The 26,188-nt window shown below is 36.5% G+C and overlaps 1 protein-coding gene across 5 annotated transcripts in view; it reads right to left on the bottom strand.

Moving 5' to 3' along the window:
• The window catches only part of LOC110381177 (protein spire), a 164,281-nt gene that overhangs the window by 52,940 nt on the left and 85,153 nt on the right, over nt 1-26,188 (bottom strand). For 3 of the 5 annotated variants that reach the window (XM_021341423.3, XM_021341407.3, XM_021341432.3), the window contains exons 3-7: nt 23,846-23,972; nt 9,410-9,564; nt 2,064-2,267; nt 861-890; nt 154-326 (exon numbers count right to left, since the gene is read on the bottom strand). In XM_021341423.3, the coding sequence (XP_021197098.1) occupies nt 154-326; nt 861-890; nt 2,064-2,267; nt 9,410-9,564; nt 23,846-23,972 (689 nt within the window). The remainder of the gene's footprint in view (nt 1-153; nt 327-860; nt 891-2,063; nt 2,268-9,409; nt 9,565-23,845; nt 23,973-26,188) is intronic. The other 2 variants (XM_021341415.3, XM_021341441.3) reach the window with 1 other exon arrangement.

Below are 26,188 nucleotides of genomic sequence, written 5' to 3'. Positions count from 1 at the left end.
TTAGGTTCCTACATAAATGCCAATAGTGGCTTCTCGGGGAAATTTGCAAAAAACTATCTTTAAACAATACTTTTATTGACTGTAAATGGACGAACTTTTGTGTGGGGAAATATAGAAGTTAGCACTATACTTAATACAATGAAATTATCTTACCTTGGAGGTATCGCGCCATCAACTTTCCTTAGCGTGTACCTCCTGGATCTAATGTCATCCATTAATATTTCGTACGGCGTTAACTCGTACTCTATTGGTGTCCTTGAATAGTTAACTTTCTTTAATTTAACCCCCATCCTCAGTTCACCGATGACTTGCATCCAAAACCGCGCCTGAAATAGTATTAAGAGCAATTAGTTGCGCGGCAGTTTGCTACGAGATTTCATGCAGGCGTTTACGTCAAGACTTCGCAGTCAGCAGAGGAAAGCGTTAATTAAATTGTGCAGCAATTGAAATACCTCTGTTACTTTCTTATGTTTGGAAAGGTTTATTTGGAATAAAAGATAACGTTACAAATAAGGTAGGGCTGGAACTAAATTTAGGGTTCACGGATAATTATCTCGCTAACTTCACGTATTCGAAAATCAATCAAGATTTTTTGTTTTATGAACCTACATGATTGATATCCGCTTGTGGGAAGCCTTGACATATAACCTACGGTATGTAGGTAATATCTGAATGTAACTAATGATCAATTAATGACAATACAATTACATTCCTAGGAGGATATTCAACTTAGTGACACCTAGTAAGCATGCATTCCAAATAATAATATTCTACCTCCAATTAAACTTTAGGTAGGTATAATTTAGGATATTTACAACTAGAAGCGGTAACTCTACACCATCAATTTTATGTCTACGTACTTGTAATGCTCTCCATATCCTTCGGTTTGACTACAATTGAAAATAACATCGTGTTACTAATAGATATGACACCGGAGTTAGTTCCTAATAGGTAGTTAGTTATACGAAATTATTACATTGGAAGAACTTTAACATTTAAAACATATGTTTATTAACATTGAATAGAATAATCCTTATTTACACGACAGAACCGTATATGAAAAACCGATTAAAAACAAGAAGAGTAAAGGAGGAAGAGTTCATTTGATTTTATTCAAAGACCTACCTCTCCTTAATTGTTAGTCTTTCTACCGAATAAACATGCATTAAATAACTTAGGATTCCTCAAAATAGAACTTAACATTACCCTTCATTCCACCAACACCAGGTTTAAATTACTTTCCTCACACCACCAGAGGAACGCGAGTTCCTCACGCACCTCATACCTCATACTTCCTCCTATCGGGACGGCTTCTAAAAACTCCGCATAAATACCTTGCATACATTATGTACAGGAATTCTCATTACCAGACCTGAGTGCCATACATATTTACATGGAGGCTAAGGCCGGGTTTATCTTTGAGCGGCGCGATTTAGGTTCAAAGGGGTGTAAACTAGTTAGAATAGAATCGATGAAAATATTTTGAGCATACCTATTCAATAGCAACTGATATTAAAACCTTACAATAGAGCAGATTGGAATCATATCCTAGGTTTATCGACAAGGGAATGGCTAATTTCTCCGCTCATACCATAAGCCTAGCCTACCACGAATTACTCGAGTCTAGCTGGGGACATTAATAATGCATCACAGTACATTAGGCAACGCGTAACAATCTGCATGCGTTGCTTTGGGAACTTGGGCGCGGAGTTATGAGGGTTTAGCGAAATTAGTGTCAGTTTCGGGGGCCTTCGACCTACGAATAAATCTTGATGTATGTTTTTTTACATGAGCCAGCCTTCAAACCTTAAGTTAGTGCATGCATTGAAAATATTCATAATAAAATCCTAAACAGGCCTTATAGGATTAGATTCTAATAAATGTACACTAAAATCGCCACCACCTTTCAGAATGAGAGTCCTACCTATCCCCTATACATACTTTCCTAATAAGGTTTTCCATGACCATACATTCTCTAACATTTCAACCAACAAATCTGTCACACACAACCTTCCTAAAAATCATCTTACGCGTCTCTCTCTTCCTACCTTCAAGATACCCACCCAGTCTGAAAACCGTAGCGTGTCGAGATGCGCGGCGGAGTCCTCGGCAGCTCCCATATCCCTGGCGCCTCCGACTCGGACCCTCGCGAGGAAGGAGGCCAGTTCCAGGGCTTCGGCGACGAGGGCGCGGCACACGGCGCGGTAGTGCGCTGCAGCGGCTTCGCGGGCGCAGCGACCGCCACCGCCGCAGTGCCATACACAGCGCTGAGGACAAATAGTTGGGTAAGTATTTGCAGGTTGGTTTTATTCATCTTCTGAAGTTCTTCAAGTTAGTGAATGGCACGTTTCGGTCCAGGGTGGTGCTTCATTAATCTTACGAGGTTTTTCAAGTATATAGTACTGCTTTCAAAAAAGGAATACGCTGTTAGAACCAATTGAAAGCTTGTCTTATGTCATGGTGAGTTTTATATGGTGGTATTATTACGGACGACGGAATCGATGTCAGCTGAAGGTCATATTTTGCCTGATATCTACGCGTGTAATTTATTTTGCCAATTCGTTATTGAATTAAGCTTTTCTACATATTTACTGTGTTGTGGGTGATCTTTGAAATAGTATCTACACAAAACCTGCTCTGAGCAAACACTGGAACTTGCAAATGCTGTTTCAAAATAACCCTAAACAGCTTCATCAAGCAGGAATGCCTGAACCCCACGCAAATACTCATTAGTTAGCATAACTGTGCAACTCAGCACATAAGTAATGAACTTACATTCACACACTGCTGTTCTGAATGGACGTCGGCGTCTGCGCAGCTGTTTGTGCTTGCTAATGGAATCGTGTGAACGGTGAAGTGTTAAATACCTTTAGTATGGTCTGCGCTTGAGCCTAGTAGACGTGCAGTCGATGTTGGGCACTAAAATTAGCTTTGATAGTGCCTAGACTTTTTTTTAAAATTTTCCATTACAATCCGAAATAACTATCTAGAATAAGTACCCATGTTTTCTCTGCATAATCATAATCGCCGCTTCGCTTATATTTCGTGAGCTTTGATCTCCCGAGAATTATCTTTAACTTACATAACTTTATGTATACCTACAGCATATCAATCATAAAAGTTTCATTACAATAAAAATCCGAATACACAATTCACACACATTGTATCGAAGCTGCAATTATGCGGAACATTTGAAAGTCCATTAAGTTGGCAAATGACGGTCAATTACAATATGTTTCATAGTTGCCCGCTTGTCAATTAAAACGGTAACATAATGACTCGGTCGCAATTCGGATTTGCACATGGCAACATTATACGCACTATAAAATATGCGCATGTAATTCTTAGTGTTACAAAACAGCCTTGGACTATGTCAATTATAGGGTATTTGGGCAAAAACCGAAGCAACACAAGTCTATCGAGGTGTGTTCACACCAGTTTATATGTTACGGTGAATAGAGCATATCACATTTATACCACCCCAGAGCAAGTACAGTCAACTTCAGGTCAGTGGTAACAGTTTTATAGGAAAATCGTACTTATTACTATTGACTTAAGGTGCATGACAGTTACCACTGATTTGCGGTCTACCGTACCTACCTTAATCACTATAGTCACTATACGTGTATAATTAGAGGGATAACTCAGGGAGAGTCCTCATACCCTAACTTGTAAAATAAACAGTAGTTATCCATTTGAAATCCATAAACATTGATTTTTTAATTAAAAGTTTGGAGAAATAACATATCATCCAATGTTTGTTTACTCTTTAATCTTTTTATTGTCCACATTCGATTAATCGTGCTCAATCCAAAAGGAGAACTGTTCAAGCTACAGAACAGAGGCACCCAAAACCTAAGGCTACCGTCCTTTGTCTGCCAGCTCATGATTCAACAAGTCAAGGGCGAGCAGGGGCCACACGAGCACTTTCGCAAGACTTACCTTTGTCCACGCCGAGCCGACAACATAATAACGAGCAGGACAGACACCCACATCGCTATCATTATCGTAATGCCACCTCTAATCTATAAATCTTGAATAAACAGTGACTTATGGTTCAGAATATGAATGATCTGATACAATGTTGGGTGCTATTTGGAGGTTCGGTTTTGGGAAGTTGATTTGTTTGAAGAATCTTTACTTTATAAAGCTGATGAGTTTGTTTGATTGCACTAATCTCAGAACCTATTTGACTGATTTGAATAATTCTTTCAGTGTTAGATAAGCTACTTTTCTATTTATTTTCCCTTCAAATAAATGGAGAGACCACTTTAGAAAAATTTAAATGTAGTGCCTTGTTCTAGCTGGAAATATTTTCCATTTCCATCAAGATATATCTTTTTGCGCAGCTCCAAACTCACAGCACAAAACGACAACAAAAACCAAGGAACACCAAAAACCTCTAACTCTTTTACTACTTCAGGGAGCACTAACTCAGTAGAACAGTAAACGAATGTGAGTGTGCAGACATTTATTATTGATGAGTCCCGCAGCGGCCCCCTGACCCACTTCACGCCAAGATACGAGATAGCTCGCCAAAGAAATGGGGAAATTGCACCGTCTTTACGTACCATTGAAGTGCGCACCACTTTGATAGCAAAGGACCTTTATCCTTGTAATTTTATTGGCTTTGAAAGAGTTCTTTTGGTTAGAAAAAAAGGTTAATATTTATATGGAATTGCTAAAGCCTCAAAGAGCGATTTCACCCTCGTCCCGATATAACTGAAGCTGAACGTCACCCCAGCGGGGCCCAGCAGGGCCAAGGCCTGCCGGGGCTGCGGGTTGTTCGAAAGAGATACCGCGGCCCTGGTACATAAAAGGCCTATGACGGAACACGACGATTTTAGTCAGTAAGAGTCTGACACTCCCTCACCGCTGCTAACCCACAGCGGGAGGGGTCATTTGATGATTTTACGTCGATAAAAAAAAAAAAAAAAAAGCTGAAATTCCCGAATCCGAGTGATGGCTTAACCACCGTATTATATGTACAGATTTAATGTTACCTATGTTTAGATATTTTTAAATATTTATCAAAACAATTATATATAAAATATATTGCATCGTTAGGTAAAGGTATAACATATCATTGCATTCCAGAAGTAAGTATATCGTTAGTTTCTCACGATATACTTAATACTTTATAATATTTTCATGAATAAAACGAACAATAGTGGGAATATTCATTTGATTCCTTGAGGAATGCAATTACATACTTGTAATTTATACCGGCGCTTTCCGTTATTTGCAAAGCCTAGCTACTTATTATTATTCATTCATGGGACTGTTAGTCATTGATTTTGATGGCATCTACATCAGTTTTTTTATGAATCACTAGCTGTTTCCTGGCGGTGTCACCAGCATCCCGGAATAACTTCATCCCATGCCCGGATAAAATATAGCCTTAGTTACTCGGGGATAATGTAGCTTTCCAACAGACCAAGAATTTTTCGAATCCGTTCATTTATTTTATTAGTACAAAAGTTATAAATAAACAATAAAATTATATGCTCATAGCTGTTGAGATATCAGAAAAAACACTGACCACAAATATCCTCTCTCCATTTCCAAAAAGGATGGTTATAGCTGCTGACCTCTAGGGAAATACTGGCACGATTTGGCAGCCCGCCACACGGTTCCGCCATTATAAATAAATCAGTATCAAGCACATACTCGGACGCGGGTTCAATACCAATTGGATTCATTCAAGATATGAGGACCCCTATTGTGAAGTGAAATTGACAACTTAAAATATGTTTTTTAATTTTAATTTTGGAATTATTATTATTTTATTATTGTAGTTTTTTTGGTAAGACAATTATAATTTATTGTTATAAATGAAAGCTATATTAAAATATTACAAAAAATCGTTGTCACCATTATAAGCCATTAGAAACTACCAAAGAAGCTCGGTGAATCGAAGGACCATAAAAGGCAGTAAGCATAATTATAATTCCTACACGATAAATTATATAGGTCATGTATTTGCATAAAACCTATTTATTTAAAAAAACACAATCAGTAATTAAGTGATGGATTACGTAAATACAAACAAGAATGCATTTAACTGCATTACAGCAAGCACAGGCCTATTTATCGCGTGATTTAACATCAAACACAGTAATTAGCACAGTCGACATGCAGCTACTTAACAAATTCATCAATTATCACCGTACAGCTTCAATTAGCAGCGCAACACTGGATTATCGACATGTTACAACACTAATTGGAGCCGATCTCATTCGGAATACAATTACAATTCAACGGTACTTTTACAAATACATGAGGATATTTAACTTTATTATAAACGTCCTTGTTTGTATGTACTATCTCGCTAACTGCCGAATGGATGGATTGACATATCATAGGCTACATTTTATCCGGGCGTCCCGGAAATAGTTATCTATGAAAGATTGTGAAACTACGCTAGTTAATAATCTGTATAATCTTTTTCTTAATGGATGACAGATCATCAATCATGCAATAAAATTATTTTTATGTAATAAAAAAACGTTAAACTATAAAAATAACTAAACGCAAATCGCAATACCTAACTCATTCCAAGCTTCCAAGCAACAGAACATTATGACAATAAGAAATAACGACTACTTAACATTTCACAATAAATAAACATATTGCAACTTTACCTACTACATTTATTTATGTGTGTCATCGAATATTTTCACAAGTTTTCGCAAACATTCATAAAATCATCTGAAATATGCAAAATGCATCGTTTGGTTGCATCTTGTAATTTGTAATTTACGACCCGTAACGATGCGCTTAACTTTCCATTTTACTCAATTCACATAAAAATCATCAGATACCGGCTTCCATCACAATTTCAACGAATTTGTTGCACTTATCATGTTGTAAAGGTTTTCTCTTAAAGTGAATACTTAATTAAATTTGTTTCTTCAGTATGTATATAAATATTGTCTTATGTACTTGTTAGTTTACTTTATGTATAAACATTAAATCAGGACCCATAAAACTTTCTGACAGATATTTTCAATTTTAAATGAATCCACGAGATGTTAATATATTGAATCACTCTTGTAACATAAAAGAGAGTCTTAATAATTAATTAAGTTAGTGCTAATTATGAAAGTGAGTTCGCAAATATTAATCCAGCTTTCGAGAACATTTTACGAGCTTTAAAATTTCAAAGAACCAAAGGAGCACTTTCGGATGTAACGACCCTTAGCAAGCTTTGTAAATATTAAGTGGCCGGCTATATTATTAGCATGATTCTAGAATATTTGATGTCTTAATTAACATAAGATACACAAACAGTTACTTGAATGTAAGTAATATCAGATTTACTTCAAAACTCAAATATTACTCCCTAATTTCGAAAAAAATATACTAAGTAACATAAACCTTCGAAACCAAAGTTCAAATCAAACATGAATATTAACTTAACTATGATGCAACATCCATTAGAATTTACTTTTTACTTAGTTACTTATTGGATGATCATAACACGATTTCATAATAAGCCATCGATATCGGTCAGAAGGCTATTATGCCAGCTAATTACCTGCTTAATGACAAATATCTACAGTATATAATAAGTGCCGTCGTAAAACAAACGCATAGAAATTTGAGATCAACACTTATCTTCTGACATAAAAATTATAAGAGCTAAGGCTGCGATTGACTGGCGTAACGTGAACAACGTCAAGTAATATTAAGTTGAAACTTTGAGAGCTTTTGGTAATTCAATGAAAAGGCAAACTATTTTGACTAATTACGATATACAGAAACTTTACCTATTCGCCAATGAATACAGAAAAATATCTTGTAGTTTTCAAAAAGCTTAATTTAATTCTTACCAAAACATTAACTGGGTTTAAAATGCAAAACTATAATAATGAATTCGATTTATCTAAAATTTATAACTTCGTAAAAGTTCGTTCCATTGTACAATAAATGTTAAAAAATTCACAGCTTCCCTACAAAAAAAAAAAAAAAACAACAATAGCCCAAACTTCATCCTATCTTATACACCAGCATGCACTCAACCTAACCTTATCGGATTCACTTAACAAGTCCATCAGCGGGCATAACGCCAGGTTATCCACTAATAACTTCCTAATACGTGCCGGAGAAAGCAGATGACATGCCACCTCCATGTGACGCAACGCCATCACCACCATGGGAATTGGGAACCATGGGAACAAGGAAATTGGTACTTGGTATTTTGAAATGAGTACCTATCCCTTATATTGTTATAAAAACTGGTAACTTATTATGATTATGAAGTTAGTTTTTTTGAAAGTCGGTAATAAGGGAATGTAATCAGGATACACGAGGATATCTTATGTGAATGTCAGAACTAAATTATTTTTTGTGATTTATTGATATTTGTGTGATATATTGGTCATTTGTTTTTGATAGTCTTGAGGAATGATTGTTAATGTTGTTCATGCTTGTTTATTGTTTTTTCTTTTTTCATTAACAAAATTATGAGATACTTTAATCTAAGAGTGAGTTATAACCTGTTTAATCAACACAACATCTATCTTCCGTATAAACACCAAAGAAGATCCCATTATCTTTGATAAATCTCTTTAACGCATGATTTATCTCTTAATCCCCATCACACTTGTGTACCAATCCTTATCCGATCCAAATATACCGGTAACATGTTATTCAAGGCTTTGTCATCATTCAGTAATTGAACACCCAGCTTTATTTCAAAAGACATCTATAAGAGAAAGTCGTCAGTGTGCACTGTTCCTTTTTCAATCACAATCAGATATGGATGGGATGGGACGACAAGATTTTTGGAGCACTTTCTTAGTTATCTGAATTGGGATCTTCGAGACGGGTTACTTTTATCGATAAGTGAACAGAAATGTTTACTTAGGCGAGAGAAAAATTACTTGAAAAGAATATCTTTGAAGGATAATAATGTAGTGGCAATGTGCTTTGAAAACGTTCAGAATAAATTAGCCATAATAAGTAAGCGTGGAAAAATTCGAGGTTGAACTTACATGATAGACTTTTGGCTTCTATGCCGTCTTGTTGAGATAACTAATAAATAACACTCAACAACGCTAACTAATTCGATTAATTCAATTTTCTTCTAATTAAGGTCGTTACGTATGGACAGACCACTTAGGACCAAAACGGAACACCGTAATTGTTTAGTAATTATTTAGTTTCGTTAAGAGTTCTCGTTCTTGTGTATTCTTGCGAATATGTGAGATACATTTATCCAATATTAACAAATATCTACTATCCCTCATAATATAAGTTCATTATTTCTAGCAATGTCATGAATATGATTGGAGTGTCATGCTTCTTGCTTCTGCCAGCTCATTAAACCCCTTCTCTTCTGAACAAGGTGAAAGAAACCCACTTCTCAATTTTTTCATTATTTAAAAGTCCTGCCAATGCCTACCTCAACGACATCCTTAAGCATGAACCGCCTGCGCCGGCGCCGCCTGCGGGGCGCGGGCTCGGAGTCTCGCTCGATGCCCTCGTCGTCAGTGTCCGCGCGCCCGCACTCCGACGTCTCCGAACCCTCGGAGAGGGCGCCGCATTCCTCGTCATCATCTGGAATAGAAGGTAATGTTTAGTCTTTGAAGTGATACTCGTAAGTGTAACTTGTGGTAAGCGTTGTGAGAACTTCTGCGTCAGAGTCTGAAAGCGGTACTCCATCAGAGTGAAGCGTGATAGCAGTTGTCATATGTATTAATACTCTGTTTTCCATACAAGGGGTAATAAGAAGACTGCTTATATGTGGTTTTGAGGTAAGGATAATATTTGAGTGGTGCTGTTGTGGGAGGTGGGGCTGAATCGATTATGAAAATACATATTTTTATAATCCCTGATGGTAAATTCAGTCAATGTCATCAGAGAGACATAATATGATTTTACATACAATGCTGTAAGCACACTTCCTCCAGACTATTTCATTGCTCAAATAATACTGACACAAAGACCTAATACGACTGTCATATTTATTGCTCAAATTAAATACCATTCAAGCAGAACTACCTAATCACTCCACTATCCACGTGTGGTCGCATTGCTCAGTAAATAATCACGAGCCGTCAGTACCGAGTGAGTATCGATAATCGTTGCATCGACAGCGTCAGAGCGTAACCGATCGGTTGCGCAAACGCATATTTGCGAGCTTTTGAACTGTTGATGTTGACCAACCGGCCAGCGGCGCTTGACTCTTGACATTGAACACGGATTATGTGTCAATGGTCAGCTTGGTTGTAGGGTTGTCATTAAGAGATTTTTTTTTTGTTAACTATTCCATAGGTTAATTCAATTGATATCAGGTATGATAAAAAGCAGGCTATTCGGAAGCATGCAAAATCAAAGCCATGTTGCTTAAAACTGAAACCCGGGATATAGTGGGCTTTTAATCAGGTGTCCAGTTAGGGACTACCATTAAATATTCTGGTTATGATTAGCGCAGCTATTAATAGTTAGGTTGCTTAAAACTTCATATGGAGAATAAGGGTTTGTGATAGATACCTCTCGGAAAAATATTGGTCGAGAGATGTTGACTTTCTTTAATCATAGATAAAATAAGTGACAACCCTAACCGTAAGTGCTATTATAGTAAAGATATCACGATTCTTTTTATTGATAATATAATTTTAATTGAGTGACTCGTGGGCGGGTAACTTAAGCTTTCGTTAAAGAGGTAGGTATATGTTTAAAGTGTTAGGTACGTTTCAACGGGTCATGGCTACTTTTATTGAAACCTTTATGTCTTATAATATTTGTATTGTGATCAAAGCTTTTGATTAATGAAGGATTATAAATAAATGCACATAAAAGCTCTGTTCGTTTGTTACATCATATGATTTGCGAATGCGAATATGAAACAATTAGATTTTGTGATAACCATAATACATAATTACTTACGGCCAGTTTCTTCATCAAAAGTTAAAGTTAAAGTAATGTCTAAAGTAAAAGTAACGGTCAAATTCGTTTTTTCAAGGCTAAAGTGACAGCAAAACTAATAGAAAAATTTAATTTAACCGTTACTTTTACTTTAGACATTACTTTAGCCATAACTTTAACTTTTGATGAAGAAACTGGCCGTAAATCATTTAAAACAAAATTATTAAAAAAATGTGTAACAACACTCTTGCAAAAAAAACCTGACGAGCTTTGAAAAATGATGTGTTGAAAACACTAATAACCAATTTTAATCAAGCTACCAACGAAATTGGATCAGCCCGCAGCCTTCACCCTTAGAGTAATTATCTCATGACAATACAAAAAAACTTGCTAACTTAGCCGACGGAACGAAATTGATGTGAAACCATCCATCAGACAGACAATGGCTCCCAACAGCTTACTACGTATTTCCTAAACATATCTTTGGATAACTAATGTTTTTTTTTTTTTTGTAAAGGAGTTTACACACTGTCGAGTGCTGTCGGAGGTAACTGAAGAAGCAGATACCTATTACAATATAATCTCTTTTACTGCTGATGTCTATAGTAATGGCATTCTTAATGAACGCGAAGAAAATATGACTATTTCCCTTTTCAACATTTAATTGATGCAAATACAGTGTTTTCCGCGCTTGTTTTCAATTGAACCTTTCTACTTCCTAGGCTGTACCTATTATAATTTTACGTGGAAATAATGTCTGCATAAGCTAGAAACCTGTAGGGAAACTCATTATAGATTCACTTCCTTTTGAGTTAATTACCATTATTAACAATTTACTGTGACAATCAGGCGCTGTATTTAAGATATTCAACCACTCCACGCGTTCCATTAATCTATGTATTTTATTACGTATCATTATTATATAACACTCCAATTTTGTAGAAAAACGCTTCTCCAATGTGGAAGATACTTTACACGAGAACTGTGTAGAGCTACAATTTTTTTTTATAATTTTGTTATTTAGACAATAAACAAAACAATAGAAGTTGTTAGTAGCAATCACGATACTAGCCTACCAAATAACGTGATTGATGTGAAACTTAACAGGATCATTCATCAGGACTTTTTACTTTCGTTCGAAGAAAAATAAAACGAGTTGTTCAAAGCCTACAGAGATTTGAACTGATTGGTCTGTCATCTGCCCATCCATCATGAGAGATTACGTGGACGTTGGGAAAAAACTGGCGATCCAAATTGCATACAAGTTGGTAGCTCGGCTTCATTAGAGATGTGCACATCGCAGGACGTAGATTAACCTGACGATTTGGAAATGTACCACTAAGTATGCACTTGGACATTTTGTAATGAAGTCACTGATGGGATTACAAGTTCCGTGTGCTTGTGCTGTTCATCTAAGTAATGGCGGTTAAGTGGTGTATTTTGACAAATGTCGCGAGTTCTAATAGTATTTCTCTCCATAGTTCCATCATTATGATTGAGTAAATCTTTGAACGAATGAATATTGACAAGTAGACCTTTCAACACCATAACATATCAAAGTATCTGGAGAGATTTTGGAGATATACGAAATATCTTTATTTGAAGAAGCATCACAAAGACACTTATCACCAAAGCACCAAAAATCTAAATATATTCCACTCAACTCAATACCAACATAAATACAGTTTCCACTTCCTCACATATTCCAACATTCCCTACAGAAACAGCTTCGTCCACTTCCTTATTAACCATTAAATAAACACCATCAAAATACTTTATTGCTACAATAATTTCAGCAAACACTAAAAGCTGGGTCTATGCTAATAAGCCGACTGATTTTATGTAACAAAATTCAAAGTAACTGAAAGTTAATTTATGGCATAATAAAGTGATCAATGTAATAATGGTAGGTATAAATAAAACGACAGGACTTCAGCTTAAAGTCAAATTAACGTAAGCAATGACAAACGTTATCGCTGTCCTGTCTGTAACTACACATAGTTCTGTTTATAGCTCATATTTCATGTTGGGAGAGCTCATAAAAGGCAGCAAAGTGTTGCGAGTCCGAAGAAATCTAGAATTTCCTTAAAGCTTTGTAGTGAGATTTACTGCGAGTCATTTAAGTGATTCTGATAGTGTGAGATAGAATTCAGATGCAGCTTTTATGTAAGAATGGAATCTATCTATAGGTATCGGAGTCCAGGTAGCAGTTACGAATTCATGTAAATGTGATACTTAGCAGGATCCAGTAACACTGGAAGGCGGCCTCAACCTAGTTGGCAAAAAGCTGTACGACGATCCACCTACAGCCGAACCCGCCTAATTTATCTTTATCTAGCAGCACGTCAAACCATGTACAAAATTATGACACTATTAAGTCAAATTCACAAAGACGACATGCTAATACTAGGGTGTCATGAGTCAGAGTGAACTAATAGTAATAAATAGACGCGAATTCGTTACGCAAGCTTCAGACGTCTAGTAGCTCGGATAACTATGCGTAGATTTATTCGCTCGAGAGCGCTCGGCGCCAATTATGACGACATAGTGAGCACGAGCTTATTACTGTCTCGTGTTATGAATTCCTGGTACGTCCGCGTTATGAATACATGTGCGAATGATTCGCAATTTCATAAGCTACTGAATTAGAAGATTGAAGTTTATTGAATTTCCTTGATTTGAGGATGTTTACCGGTTCATTGAAGTGTTTGCAATCAAGCGTGCATTCATTGTCGCTAGCGACGGCTTCGAGTGCAAGGCTTTGTAAATTCAAATGAGCTTTTAACATGGAGTCGGAACTGTTTTCTTTCTGTGAACAGAAAGAAACTATGAAGCAGACTGTAAACAAAAAGCAGTTAGCAGTCGGAAACATCGGGGCTGTAATAGTTTCCATGTAATAGTTGGTTGTAATCGACAAACTTGCGTGTATCGTGGGAGATACAGACTGTTAACGGTTTGTGCGTTTTGTTGCAGATAAGGCTTGTTCTCAGGGCTGCGTGTGGCGGCTTATCTTGAAGGCACTATGTTCTGTACGTAGGCGCAGTTTATTTTCTTCTTGGCGTATGGTAAACGTATGTATCTTTTTGATTTAAGATGTAACCACTGGTGCTGGGATATTCGAATACAGCTTCTTTTGTGCCAGGAAGTGAAGTTATGGTCGTGATCATTTGCACTTGATATTGCAGAGCTTCTTAAACGTACATAAGTCAGCGCTAAGAAATCAATTACATTAGGAATTCATGCATCTTTCTGCAATACAATTCCGTTTTGTAATGAAATTCGATCGGCCATTTCGAAACAACAGCCCCATTAACTGACAACAATATGCACACTCAAGATGAGCACCAACTCGTACATTTAGAAACCCTTTTACATAACATCCTTGAACTTTTGAATACGTACATTATGCAAAGTTAGAAGACGGAAATATCACGGCAGTTGCCACCATGATGTATTGAAACCAGTCGCGGAGGAAACCGCGCCGATTCAATTTTCCTTTTGCGCTCCCGTTGGTTAGATAACCATGGACCACGTGGGTAGAGTAGACCTGAACACTTTCCATTGACAATAAAGGTTCTGAGAGAAATTCCACTATAAGTAAAGACAAGATGCTAATCAAAAAAACTAATTTACATTCCCTACTAGAAGTATATTTTGATAAATAAGCCATACAATGCATCTTCAAGATCAAACTTCTCATGGATCAAAAATCCCTCACCATAATATTCTATGAAGTGACCAAACAAAGCCTAGCTCACCATGAGGCTCACCATTAATAATAATTTATAATATTGCAACCAACTTTCTCCTCCGAACATGGGATCAAGCCAGCAGTTTGGGTCACCGGCAGAATTCGAAGCAATATAAGGACTGTAATTGGTCGAAACCTGGATTTTAGTCAAGTTACTGTTATTCCCCGGAATAACGATTTTGGACAAACTTATGATGGGATATCTGGGAAATCAGTTTTGAAAGTTTTCGCTACATGTAAATCGTTTATTGTGAACTGATAGTAAATAAAGAATCTCTATGATCAACAATAAGGATTTTGCAATACAACTTGTAGTAGATGCAACTACAAAAGCAGTTTTGTTTGAGCACAAATGAAAGGAATCTATTACAATCGAGGATAAATTGCTTCTTTATTTTCTTGTTTGTCCTGATCAAATTGTTTGCTAATCCCAATACAATCCGCCATTCAAGAAATCCCAAATGTCATTGTTGTCGGTAATTGTTTTGGATTCCCTGCGGAGTTCCTATTTATTTTGCCTCTATTGAAGAAATATAAAGAAATTCTTTGGGTTTAATCTCTCAAGTTCATTTGCTTTATTGTTGGTAGTTTATCATTTTGCTACTTCAATACTCGTATTCTGCCCATGTTCCGCCTATCAGAACACTTTGGTCAATAATTCTATAGTTTCATAGATTAATAGTTTTAGAATGTCTATTTACAAGGAATTCATGTTTACGACTAAGATTCAGGATGCTAGCAGAGTCGTACGCATCGTAACCTAAAATAAATAATGGAATGGCAATAAAAAGAAAGTGTGCAGTAAAATGTGCAAGGTCGTCAATGGAATGTTATTTACGACTGCTTTATAATAATATTATGTTTAGTAAAGTGTCGCTTACACCTACAAGACATGACTTGCCTATTTTACTTTCTTTCGGTGTTTTGCTCCATTTAACCATTTTCAGTTGTCAAATTCCCGATTTGACCAATGAGCGGCGAGTATACCTACGGCTGGTTATAGTTTCGTTATCGTTATAGTTAAATGTTGCAACTGAATTTTTGACTTTTTCATTTTCAGGAGCAACCTTCTTAGAGTTTTTAGATTTATTATCGTTTTTGAACTCAAAATATTGTACCAACTTATTCAAAAATACGAAACTTAATGCACTTTCTAAGAACTGCAGAAGAAGTTCAATGTGTCAGCATGCAGAACATTATCGGATTATTAGTGTGTTAATCCTAAACACAATAACGGTACACGGGTAGGGTGACCATAAATTCGCACATTACAAACGGGACGCACTTCAACTTTACGATAAGCACAGCACAGACGTGCGTTATTTAATACTATTGTTTTATTGTACAATTTAGTCAGTCACTGTTAGGAAAAGCGAGTAAACGACAATTCCATAAAGCATTTACGAGTATGTAAATGTAATGGGTTCAAAGTTCCAAGGAGAAAGTACGTCAAGCGTTAGTTTCGTGAAGCTGTGATAAAACACCTTGCCTAGGACCTATAAATTGTAAATAGATCTCTCTTTTCTACTCAAGCTGTTTTAAAACACGACTGAACAATTTAAGTAGTAAACGACTCGATACGTTTTAGTGTGAGTTTTGTAATTTAATTTGCATTTTTCTATGCACCACATCAATTTATTGTCAAACTATCACTAATAAAGTTCGACCTACAAAAGCAAAACAATATACCTACGAAGACCTGCAAATTGATTTCAATAACAACAGAGCACTAACTTGACCTAATTTCCAACAGTTAAACAGCTACAAATAAACACCCTCGAAACTGCAGCCGTACAAACAAACGCACAACTTTCACGGTAGCTCAGAAAGCCTAAACACTTCCTAATCCTGCTTATAAATAATACATGTAAAGCGATAACATTGAGCAGGCTAGCTCAGCTCGAAATGGACAAATAGAACCATTATATCTGCGAGTGCGAATCTGATAGTCCGGGGAAATATAGACACTTGGACACAAAGGACCAGGCTAAGCTTTGAAAGGTAGAATGTATGAGTAAATCTGTGGGTTTGTCCTAATGTTTTAGAGGTATCACAAAAATAAATAATTATGGTGTTATTTTACGCTTCTAAAATTAAAAGTTGTACTCTAGCTTTATTAAGCCTCCTACTGAAAGCACACATTGCTGAATGTAAATAAATGACAACAATAGTAAAAAAGTTTCAGCTTCGCTTCCAAGTCTTAAGATTTAAAGGAAATAAGATAGCAATTTACCTTGCACTTTCATTACAAAATGCATTTTCATTTTCCATTGTCAACTATTGTCAATTTCCGCAGTTCCACAGAAATATGGAAAGAATAATACAAGAGTGGAAATTGCGGTTTCTGAAGGCAAGGCTTTAGAAAATTTGTTCTAGGAATAAGAGAGAAAAATATTGCTCGATATTAAAATGAAACGAGAACGCAATAAAATATGCATATAATAATATACATGTCCTTATATCATAAAACCAGGCAATCAAAGAAATGGGTTGAGTGCCTATTGCTTTCATTTTATTACTAATATTTAACTATTTTGCAATGTAAAAGAAAATACAGAGCAAATAAATTAATTCAGTAATAGAAACACCGTAAATTATAAACGTTAGGACTATCACTGATCATAATAAGCGAAATGTTATTTTGATCATAAAGATTGGACCAATATTTTCTTAGGATACTAAGGAATAAGGAACTAGCTTCAATATAATATAATAAAGAAACTTATAAGTACGCCAAAAAATCATAATAATTTAAAACTAAGATCATAGATAGGCCTAAGAAAGACAGCAATACAAGATAGTAGAAGATCCATAACAAGCAGCCATCGACAACATAATGATCAATGGTGTTGCATCGCGGAACCATCCATTGTGCTAATACCCGTGATTTATGGGAAAATAGATTAAATGTTACGCTATCTACAAGCTAATGTGGGAATGGGGTTTCTATATAGGCTTATAATTAATTAGCTTGCTGTGGACGTTCTAGTTAGAACGGGTTTTGGGTATCTTCCGAGGAGTCTTAAGCTATTAATTCTGGACGTGAATATTGAGTCCTAATTATACAAAGTCTTCCTAATTGTCTGTCCAGTGAGCTTTACTTATTATTTATTTTGTAATTATGACTGCCCTTTGGAGAGAATATGAGTAAAACCCTGTAAGGGATCTTCGTTCCTCCGCGATAACTAGTTAGAATAGATAAAAGTCACTCAATATGAGATCTAAAAATGTCAACTCAAAAACCCAGAATACTTCCAGAAATTCCTGAGCAAAACCCGGCACGAGCCCTAGTCTCAGAACAAAAATCTCCTCAATGTTAACTGCGGAACATTATTTTCCAATAAAACGTTTTCAATAGCCGTGCAAGTCGCACTCACAATATGGTTCAATACTCACTTTATTGTACAATCAATTTGTAAGTTACGACCGCCATTTTATATTACTTTGTACTCGCAAATGGGGGTAATGCTTTTACTTAATTAGCATACACGCGGTGAAATGTGGTGAGAGGTAACTATCCGGGGTATATGGTGGTATTGATAGATTCAATTTTATAGGTGATCATCGTGAAAGGATAATTAAGAATTAAATCTTGTTTTTCCAAATTACTCTGTTAGCTCTGCCTTTCTCATTAAGATTAAATTCATACGAGAGGCCATCAGGCGGATTTGAGAAAACTCCCGACACTAGGACTCGTTAGGTGATTAAACCTGCAGCTCACTCGATAGGAAGAAGACTACATCAGTTACATCTCTAATTACTTTAATAAGTGTATGTATATCGTTTATATCTAATAACTGTACCTAGTAAGCATCAACAGCAAAAAGTAACTGTACCTACACAGCAATATAATTACTCCAAAGCTATCCAATAATATTCCCGTTTCTAAATCATATCATAAAACAGATTCTTAAACGGTCGGCAATTAAATTAACCAGAACTACACATTTCTTTTATTTAACTAATAACTGACAATCATCCTTAGCAATTTAGAACTTTATTTCTAAAACCTTTAAACTCAAAAACGACTGCTACAACCTATCTCAAGTAAACAGAAATAATTGACCGTGCACAATAGACCTCGAAATCGTCAAATTTTGATCTCATCCAAATAAACATGAAACATTCTCCAGTGTGTAATTTACCTAACCGTTGCTGATGCCAACTGTCTATTACATATGATACGCTATTGTTTATGCCTGTCCAATAGTTACGGATTTGAATAATGGCCACAATAGTCTAGGAATACCGTAATTTCATTCATTCTTTTCTCATTCACTATGAGACAGGTATGCCCGAACAAAATGCTTCACGATCTCATTGTTTGACTGCACTTATTACTAGAAAGTTGGATGAGATAACAGTTGAGTGCTGTTACAAGATACTAGACTACATAAGTGAATATGAGATCCTTCTTGGTGTAAGAGTTTAAAATTGCTGGCAATTTAAAGAAACATCTTTATTAGGTAACTCTTAGCAGCGGATAGTCATACCTTAGCTATCTTAGTGAATACTATTTTGTCAAATCAAAGCAATAAAACTACCTAAAACTACTTTGTGTGAGCCCAACAATAGATCATCTACATAAAACAATACAGTTATGATTCGAAAATCACAATGTACATCTCCAAATCCGTAAAATCATTACAAAAGATAGCGTTAACCTTTTACGTCCATAAAAGAATCGTACCGTACAAAAACCGCCGGAGTCGTGAGAAAATCGTGAACATTGTTCCCTAGATCTGCGTATAAAAGTTAAAGATAAATCAAACTTTCTTTCTTTGTCGAGTTTTTGTGGCGGCCTTGTGGTGCGCGAAGTGCGGTGTGCGGTGACGTATTGTCAGTATAATTAGGGCTGCGTGTGATCACCGCACTGACTTCATTATAATTTACATAGTGTTTCAGTCACCGCTATAACTATTTTTTTAGACTTGTCGTAATATACTAGCAGTATAAGAATTTTAAAAGATGTTGCTACTTATTTCCGTCCAGACGATGATAAAGTCTTGAAACATTTTGATAAGAAAATGTGATTTAAACAATGACCTCGAATTTGTGCAGGCAGTATCGAGCACGTCAGATCAATAAAGATAATGTCGTCGTTCAAACATTCCGACGCCGAAAATAGTCGGATGTTTCCGAACAATACCCAGCGTCACATCACCCATTGTGTTCTCAACTTATTCACCTGTCCAATGTGACCCACTGACCAGTATTAACATCTCGCGTCTCCCGCATCTCTCGGACCGATCGATACTTTCGATGCGATTCTATTCGATCGCCCACTCGTAACCAAATAAACAGTTACACGTCAATAACAGACGGCCATGAACTTCATGATCAAAATCGTTTGTAAGATTTATGATGGCCCTGTTGTATCGGACAAGCCAGCGGTCGATACAACACGATCGGCTCTCGATTACGATCGGAACAAGTGTGTACATTCCCTCCCAGCCGCTCACAAATTATCCAGCAGTGTTGTTTTACAGCACGATTTTCTTATTCATAAACAACAAACTGTTGACATTGCAGCTCCAGCCAGGTGTTTACAATTTGATTGGCATAAAATTATGGGCAATACAAAACGGTACACTTTCCTGCGTGAGCTATTAAAAGGCGATAAATTCATCTTTGCCTATACGTATAGGAAACATTGCAGGAAGCTGTAAATACGTACTCGGAGAAATTACAACTCGATTATGAATCGAGACTGTGTCGGCTCGATGTTGGTGCAAAAACTGCCTTCGCGAGGGAAAAGCAGAAAATATGACAAGTTAATTTAGATTGAGTGGGTCCGTGAGAGTTGGAAAGGGAGGTGAAAGACAACCGGAACGAATTGTATCATTGCATTGTGAGCTAAACGCGATGGGAGGCGACGGAGCCGGTGCGAGAGCAAAGGTCCCTGATAACACCGGCGTGGTGCGGCCCGAATGTCATCGCGCCGACAGCCTGTCTGCCTCAGATAGAAGCATGCATAAGGTGGACTCGGCGACGTCGTAGAAAGTGAAAATTAATACCCAATCTTGTTGAACACGACTATATCTGTGTATGTTAATGAAATGGGGCGTGCGAACTGCGATGAGTTGATTGCATATCATGATACCTACATGGATGTGTACATGCTTGTATTAAGTCGAACACCTAGCTTGATATTTATCTGCCATTAAAAGATGCTCTAGTTAAAAAAGAAGATTGCTATTTTCTCAAGAATCTTGAACTCTTTGCCTTTCTTCAAAGTTTACAAGCAAATCTGAAATGATAGTGATCTTAATCCTTCAATGTTTTTATCTCATTCCAAATGAGTGCTCTCATAAACTTTACACCGCTTACAAACAATAAGTAAAAGGGTATTATTTAAACAGAGTTTTAACTAATTACTTGTGAACAGTGTCAGTATTTCGGTGGGTACAATTCAGATAAACCAACATTCAGAATGGGCGGAAGTAACACCGTTGTGGACTGGAATGCAATGAGAATATACCGATGAAAGAAATTCGGTACTTTTGTGTCATTGGACCAAATTGATAACGTTTATACTTCTGATATCCGCGGTTTAACTTCTACCTGCACCCGTATAAAATGCAGCTTATGACTTACGAATAACGTAGCATTCTATTAGCAAATAAATTGTTAATAGTAAATGAAATGAGTGGGTAAACAATAGTAAAGCATAAGTTTCTGCTGTATCCTACTACCTATCCTACATTCCTTGAAGAGACAACTAACGGAGCTACGATATAGTATTAACATTCCTACGGTACACGCACAACGTAAAGACAAACAAAAAGTTAATTAAACCTGACCTCGATGCGAACAATAACATGGCAATATTCATACCCATGGGGCGCTGAAGAAATTCCCATACAATGGTGATATAGCTGAAGATATTCCCATAGCAACTCCGCCTCAATGGGGAACAGTTAATAGCGTTTTATTGAGTGATAATTGCGAGTGTGTGTAGGTAAATGATGGTGCTGCAAACGATAATGGTGTTTATGGTGTGACAAACATCGGAGCAAATGAAACGATACAGATGGAACGCGTGAGCGCAAAAAGCTCGTTCGAAACCATAACTGTGTATAAGTCTTGCTAAAGAGAAGAGACAGGTCACATTTGCAATTAATGGACTGAAAATTCATTTATCTATCAACTGATTATTAAAGTCTAAAAATTCTGAATTTGTACAATTGTTGCAACGATAAATGATCTACAATATTTCCTGTTCACAAAATTGTCTTGATTTTACGATCAAACTTTTAACTAAATTGGTTAAATATTTACTCCACTAACTACGTGATTGAAACTCGTTACAAACTTGTTTTATAACAAACAAAACTTTGTCGTGTTTGTAGTAAACTAAATTAATATGAGCGTCGGAAAACAGATTTAGCAAATTGTTGACACTGGCAAACACTGTCTCTCAAAATTTTGTCGACGATAATTTGAATATTTTCCCATACTACCTTAACAATTATTTTTTTATTGAAAATGCAAAAAATACAAAACAAAAGTAGCATAAAGGAGGTCACATTCCAAGCGAATTAAAGCGCGAGAGAAATGGAAGGGCAAAAACGCAGCCATCAATCATAACTGACCAAGTTCCCATCATTAAACAAATACACCAACATTTATTTAAAAAACCCTTGCCTCACTCTTCAAATACCAATATTTTGACCAATATACTTATACCGAAGGAGGTCGAGGAGTATCACTAATGTCTGGTAACAGCGGATGCAATTTGTCAAAACATTGGCGATGTTGGCCGTCCAACGTGTGACTGGTGTGACTAACATAACGGAACCGCGGAACTATAGCCAGCATCGGTCGCACGCACGTACGTAATAGCTCAGCGGGGACTTTTCAATCGTTTAAGAGGAAAACTGTGACGTTTAATAAAAAACAAATTATAAATGATGAAGAATCATGCGTTTAATATTATATTTCCATAGAAAGGGGGACATTGCGGAATTTTGAAATCATTCGCATCGATGCACATTCATGGTGAAGTAAAGGGCGCTCGGGATCAAAGTGATGCTTATTTAAAGATCATCGACCCTTTAGAGAGAATATTTCTACATTCTACATTTAACTTAACCCTTATGAACTAAAATAAATTGATTGTGAGGGCAAATTCTGTTCCCTCGCGATCAAGATTCATGCATCCACAACATCGTACCTATTTATTATTACCAAGACAGTGATGGCTCCTATATTTCACTACCTGTCAATATATCGAGGTCTAAGTCCTTAAACCAAACTTTAGTCAGAACCAAGAAGATCAAACAAACAAATAATGCAAATAAGACGAAATCGAGTCGTTCAAGTATCGTTAGCGATCGTCGCGCACTCCACACGACAAGCATAAAGGTCAACAGGGTGAAAGTTCTGAGAACACTTATTGTATCAATACTGTTATTAAGTGAGATGATTTGCTATTAGCGGGAGAGTAAGCAAATGAATTAACTTTTGCAGCTAACACTTATGAAGCCGACATTGCCGCAATTAACTAGAAATTGACCTCAAAAATACGATGATCTGAGAAAACAGCCTAAAAGCAAATATACAAAAAAGATAATAAGTGTAAGTAAATTGAAATATTTAGTAAATGCAATACTGAGAATCTCACTATTCTAAATTCGTAAATTGAGAACTTTTATTGGTAGTAAATGGATAATGTTGTGGTTATACAATTGAGTGTGGTCAGAAAATGATCGACAAGTAATTGGGTGTAATAGGGCTCTTGAGAAACAGAGGATTGCTAACAGGCTGCAAAGAGTCATAGTTTTCCGGGTCTGAAAAGAAACTGACGAAATACTCTGATCAAATAACGCTTCTGATTAAGATCTAAGTCATTTACTGGAATTGTTCATATAAAAGCTTGTAACACAAGCCGATGTACAAACCTTTCCTGTTTGAAATTGGTGTATTGCACACAAGATACGTCACTACAGTTTTGTCGTAATAAACACGTTCATTACGACAAAACTGTATCCAAATTTTAAGGGGTTGTAGAATTAACTTCTTGTATCCACACGAGATCATCATGGTGCGGATCCACACGAGACACAATTGATTTTCTATTGTTCTCTAATTAGCGGCATACAATCACTATATATATAATAATGTCTATTAAAGTAAAGCTGCATATACATAGACTGTGTTAATCAGACAACTATTCTATAACATTCTAGAATTATCTCTTACATAGTTCAGGCTTACCTGTAGTATCGCAGGCCGTCATCTCAGTGATAAGACCCTCAAGGTCCGGCGAGATAAGCCGCTCCTCATCCTCCGAGTGTGTGTAGTCGAGCGCGTGGTAAATCACCAGTGCCAAGTTTACCACCAACTGAAACAATGATAAAGATTTCTATTAAATTACAATAAGGAGCAATGACGAAGACGAATTTGTAGAAAGAATGGGACAAGTTTGTTAAGTGTTTTGGATCTCAGGATACACCGATAAAAATATATTAAGCCTACTTAGTAATTACAAGGTTTAGCTTTAGGATAAACAATATAATGAAAGGTATCCAATCCATCCCAAAAGAACCCATTCGCTTTTTGTCTTTCAACAAACGAAATCCTTGGTCTATCATCCGCTTGATCAGTAAGAGCTTCGCCACAAAGCCAGCAGGCACCGTAACTATCGCACGCACGGACCGTGTCGCCAGCACCCGGGCCATTGTTGGCCAGTTGCGCCACTCATCTGAATGCAACCGCTCCTGTACATGCAACTACACACTCCATTAAACCGATGTTTGGAAACAAGATTAATGGTGGACTGTGCTGGTACAGAAAGACCACGCCTGAAGAAATTTTTGTACCTTTGAATGGAAGAAATGTACCTACCAAAAGCTTCTACAGCTTTGTTTGCTTATGTATACCGATGGAAAAGCTTAGTTCTGTTAAGATTATTAGGAAAAACATGAAAGCATAGGGCGTAACAAGATTGTGGAATGTAGCTTCGTAACCGATGGTATCGCCCAAACCACATGTTTGGGCATTATCGCGAAAAAACCAATTACAGATTATCTCCTAATTTTAAATAAACCCCTATTCCAATACGTAACTATTTCGGATCAGCCAAATCCAGAACATCGCTTATCGCACCCATTGTATGCAAATCGCGTGCAATATGATCGAAGTTGCGCAAACGCACGCAACTGTAACGATCGATGTATGACCGGTAAACAATGAAAGTCCTTAGTACGGCGATTAGTAAAATTCTATGCAAGGAGAGATTTCAATCTATTGAGGTAAAGGCTTTTCAAAAAAACACGTCGACTTATTTCCTTTACACGATAATTAGAACCAACTCATTCATTTAAATGGAAGATTGATGAGAAACAGAGAAAAGGAAATAAAAGATAAAACACGGATGTTAACAAAGCTAGCAGAAAAACAAACGAAGAATGCAAAATTGAATCTTAAAGAGAAAACTTAGTCTGAAACTAAGCTCATTTGCAATTATAATACTGTAGCAAAACAAAAATGTGTGCAAGAAGCAGATTTACGGGCACTTAGTATAATGAACAAAGAGATTCAAATGTTCGATGAAGCGTGGCTAATAACTGCAGAATCAATTAGGAGGCCGGATGCTGAATATTTAGATGGAAGTCCATGTTATTGTACCTGAGTGCACCTTTTTGTTGTGGCACTTAGTGATCGGGAAGTTGCTGTTGTTAGAACTGATAATGAATATAGTAGGGGACTGAATAAATACTTAGTTGTTGATTTGGGATCGGAGCAGGAAAAAAGCCGAAAAAGAGAGGTAGTAGAATCTTTATTAAATATTCTCTTTATAGTCAGAATAAAAGCGGAGGAAATTAGCGGAATGGCTTTTTTCTATAATACGTAAAATCGAGAAAAAGTTGTTCTTGACCAAACATTTGGTTTTCGGTCTTTTTGCTCTTAGAGCTTTCAGTCCATATCTCTATAATCGCTGCCTTCCTAGTCCGTCTTCCCATAACCAATACCACAATAATATCAGCAAAAACAATGTCTACGTACAGAAATGCCATATTGTATAATCCTCATTATTTATAACTTTTATAAGACGTAAACATGGTCTGTTTGACAGCGCATCAATCATTTGCGCGCATTGTGGGAAATACATGTTACGTGAGTGATAGTAATAGTTTCTTATGTCTGTATTGCTGTCATTATGGTGGTCTAGTGTTTTAGCGATGGCTATGGTCCTGTGTATGGTTTTGTTGGGATTTCCTTGTGGGAACTCTAATTATACTGTCCTACTTATGGAGCCTACCGCTGGATCATTACAACAAGTACAAAGTCGGCCAGCTCAATATTATGTTTGTATTTAGGTACCATTAAGTCTAAATATAAATACAAATCATTTAAATCAATTTGCACTCTACGAACTATCCTCATTACCTCTAGCCATTTATCTCGCAGCCCACATCCAGTAACCAAATACGGCAAAATTCCAGTATTTTACACGGAAACGCTAAGTGACCTCAATAACCTTGCAGAATACAGATATACCTAATTCCCTAGAAAAGACCGCAGAGATACACAGACAGACCGTTTGTCAAGTCATTA

This window comes from Helicoverpa armigera, chromosome 6, assembly GCF_030705265.1.
Source record: "Helicoverpa armigera isolate CAAS_96S chromosome 6, ASM3070526v1, whole genome shotgun sequence".
Lineage (NCBI taxonomy): Eukaryota > Metazoa > Arthropoda > Insecta > Lepidoptera > Noctuidae > Helicoverpa > Helicoverpa armigera.
This window is presented reverse-complemented; position numbering and strand designations above follow the sequence as displayed.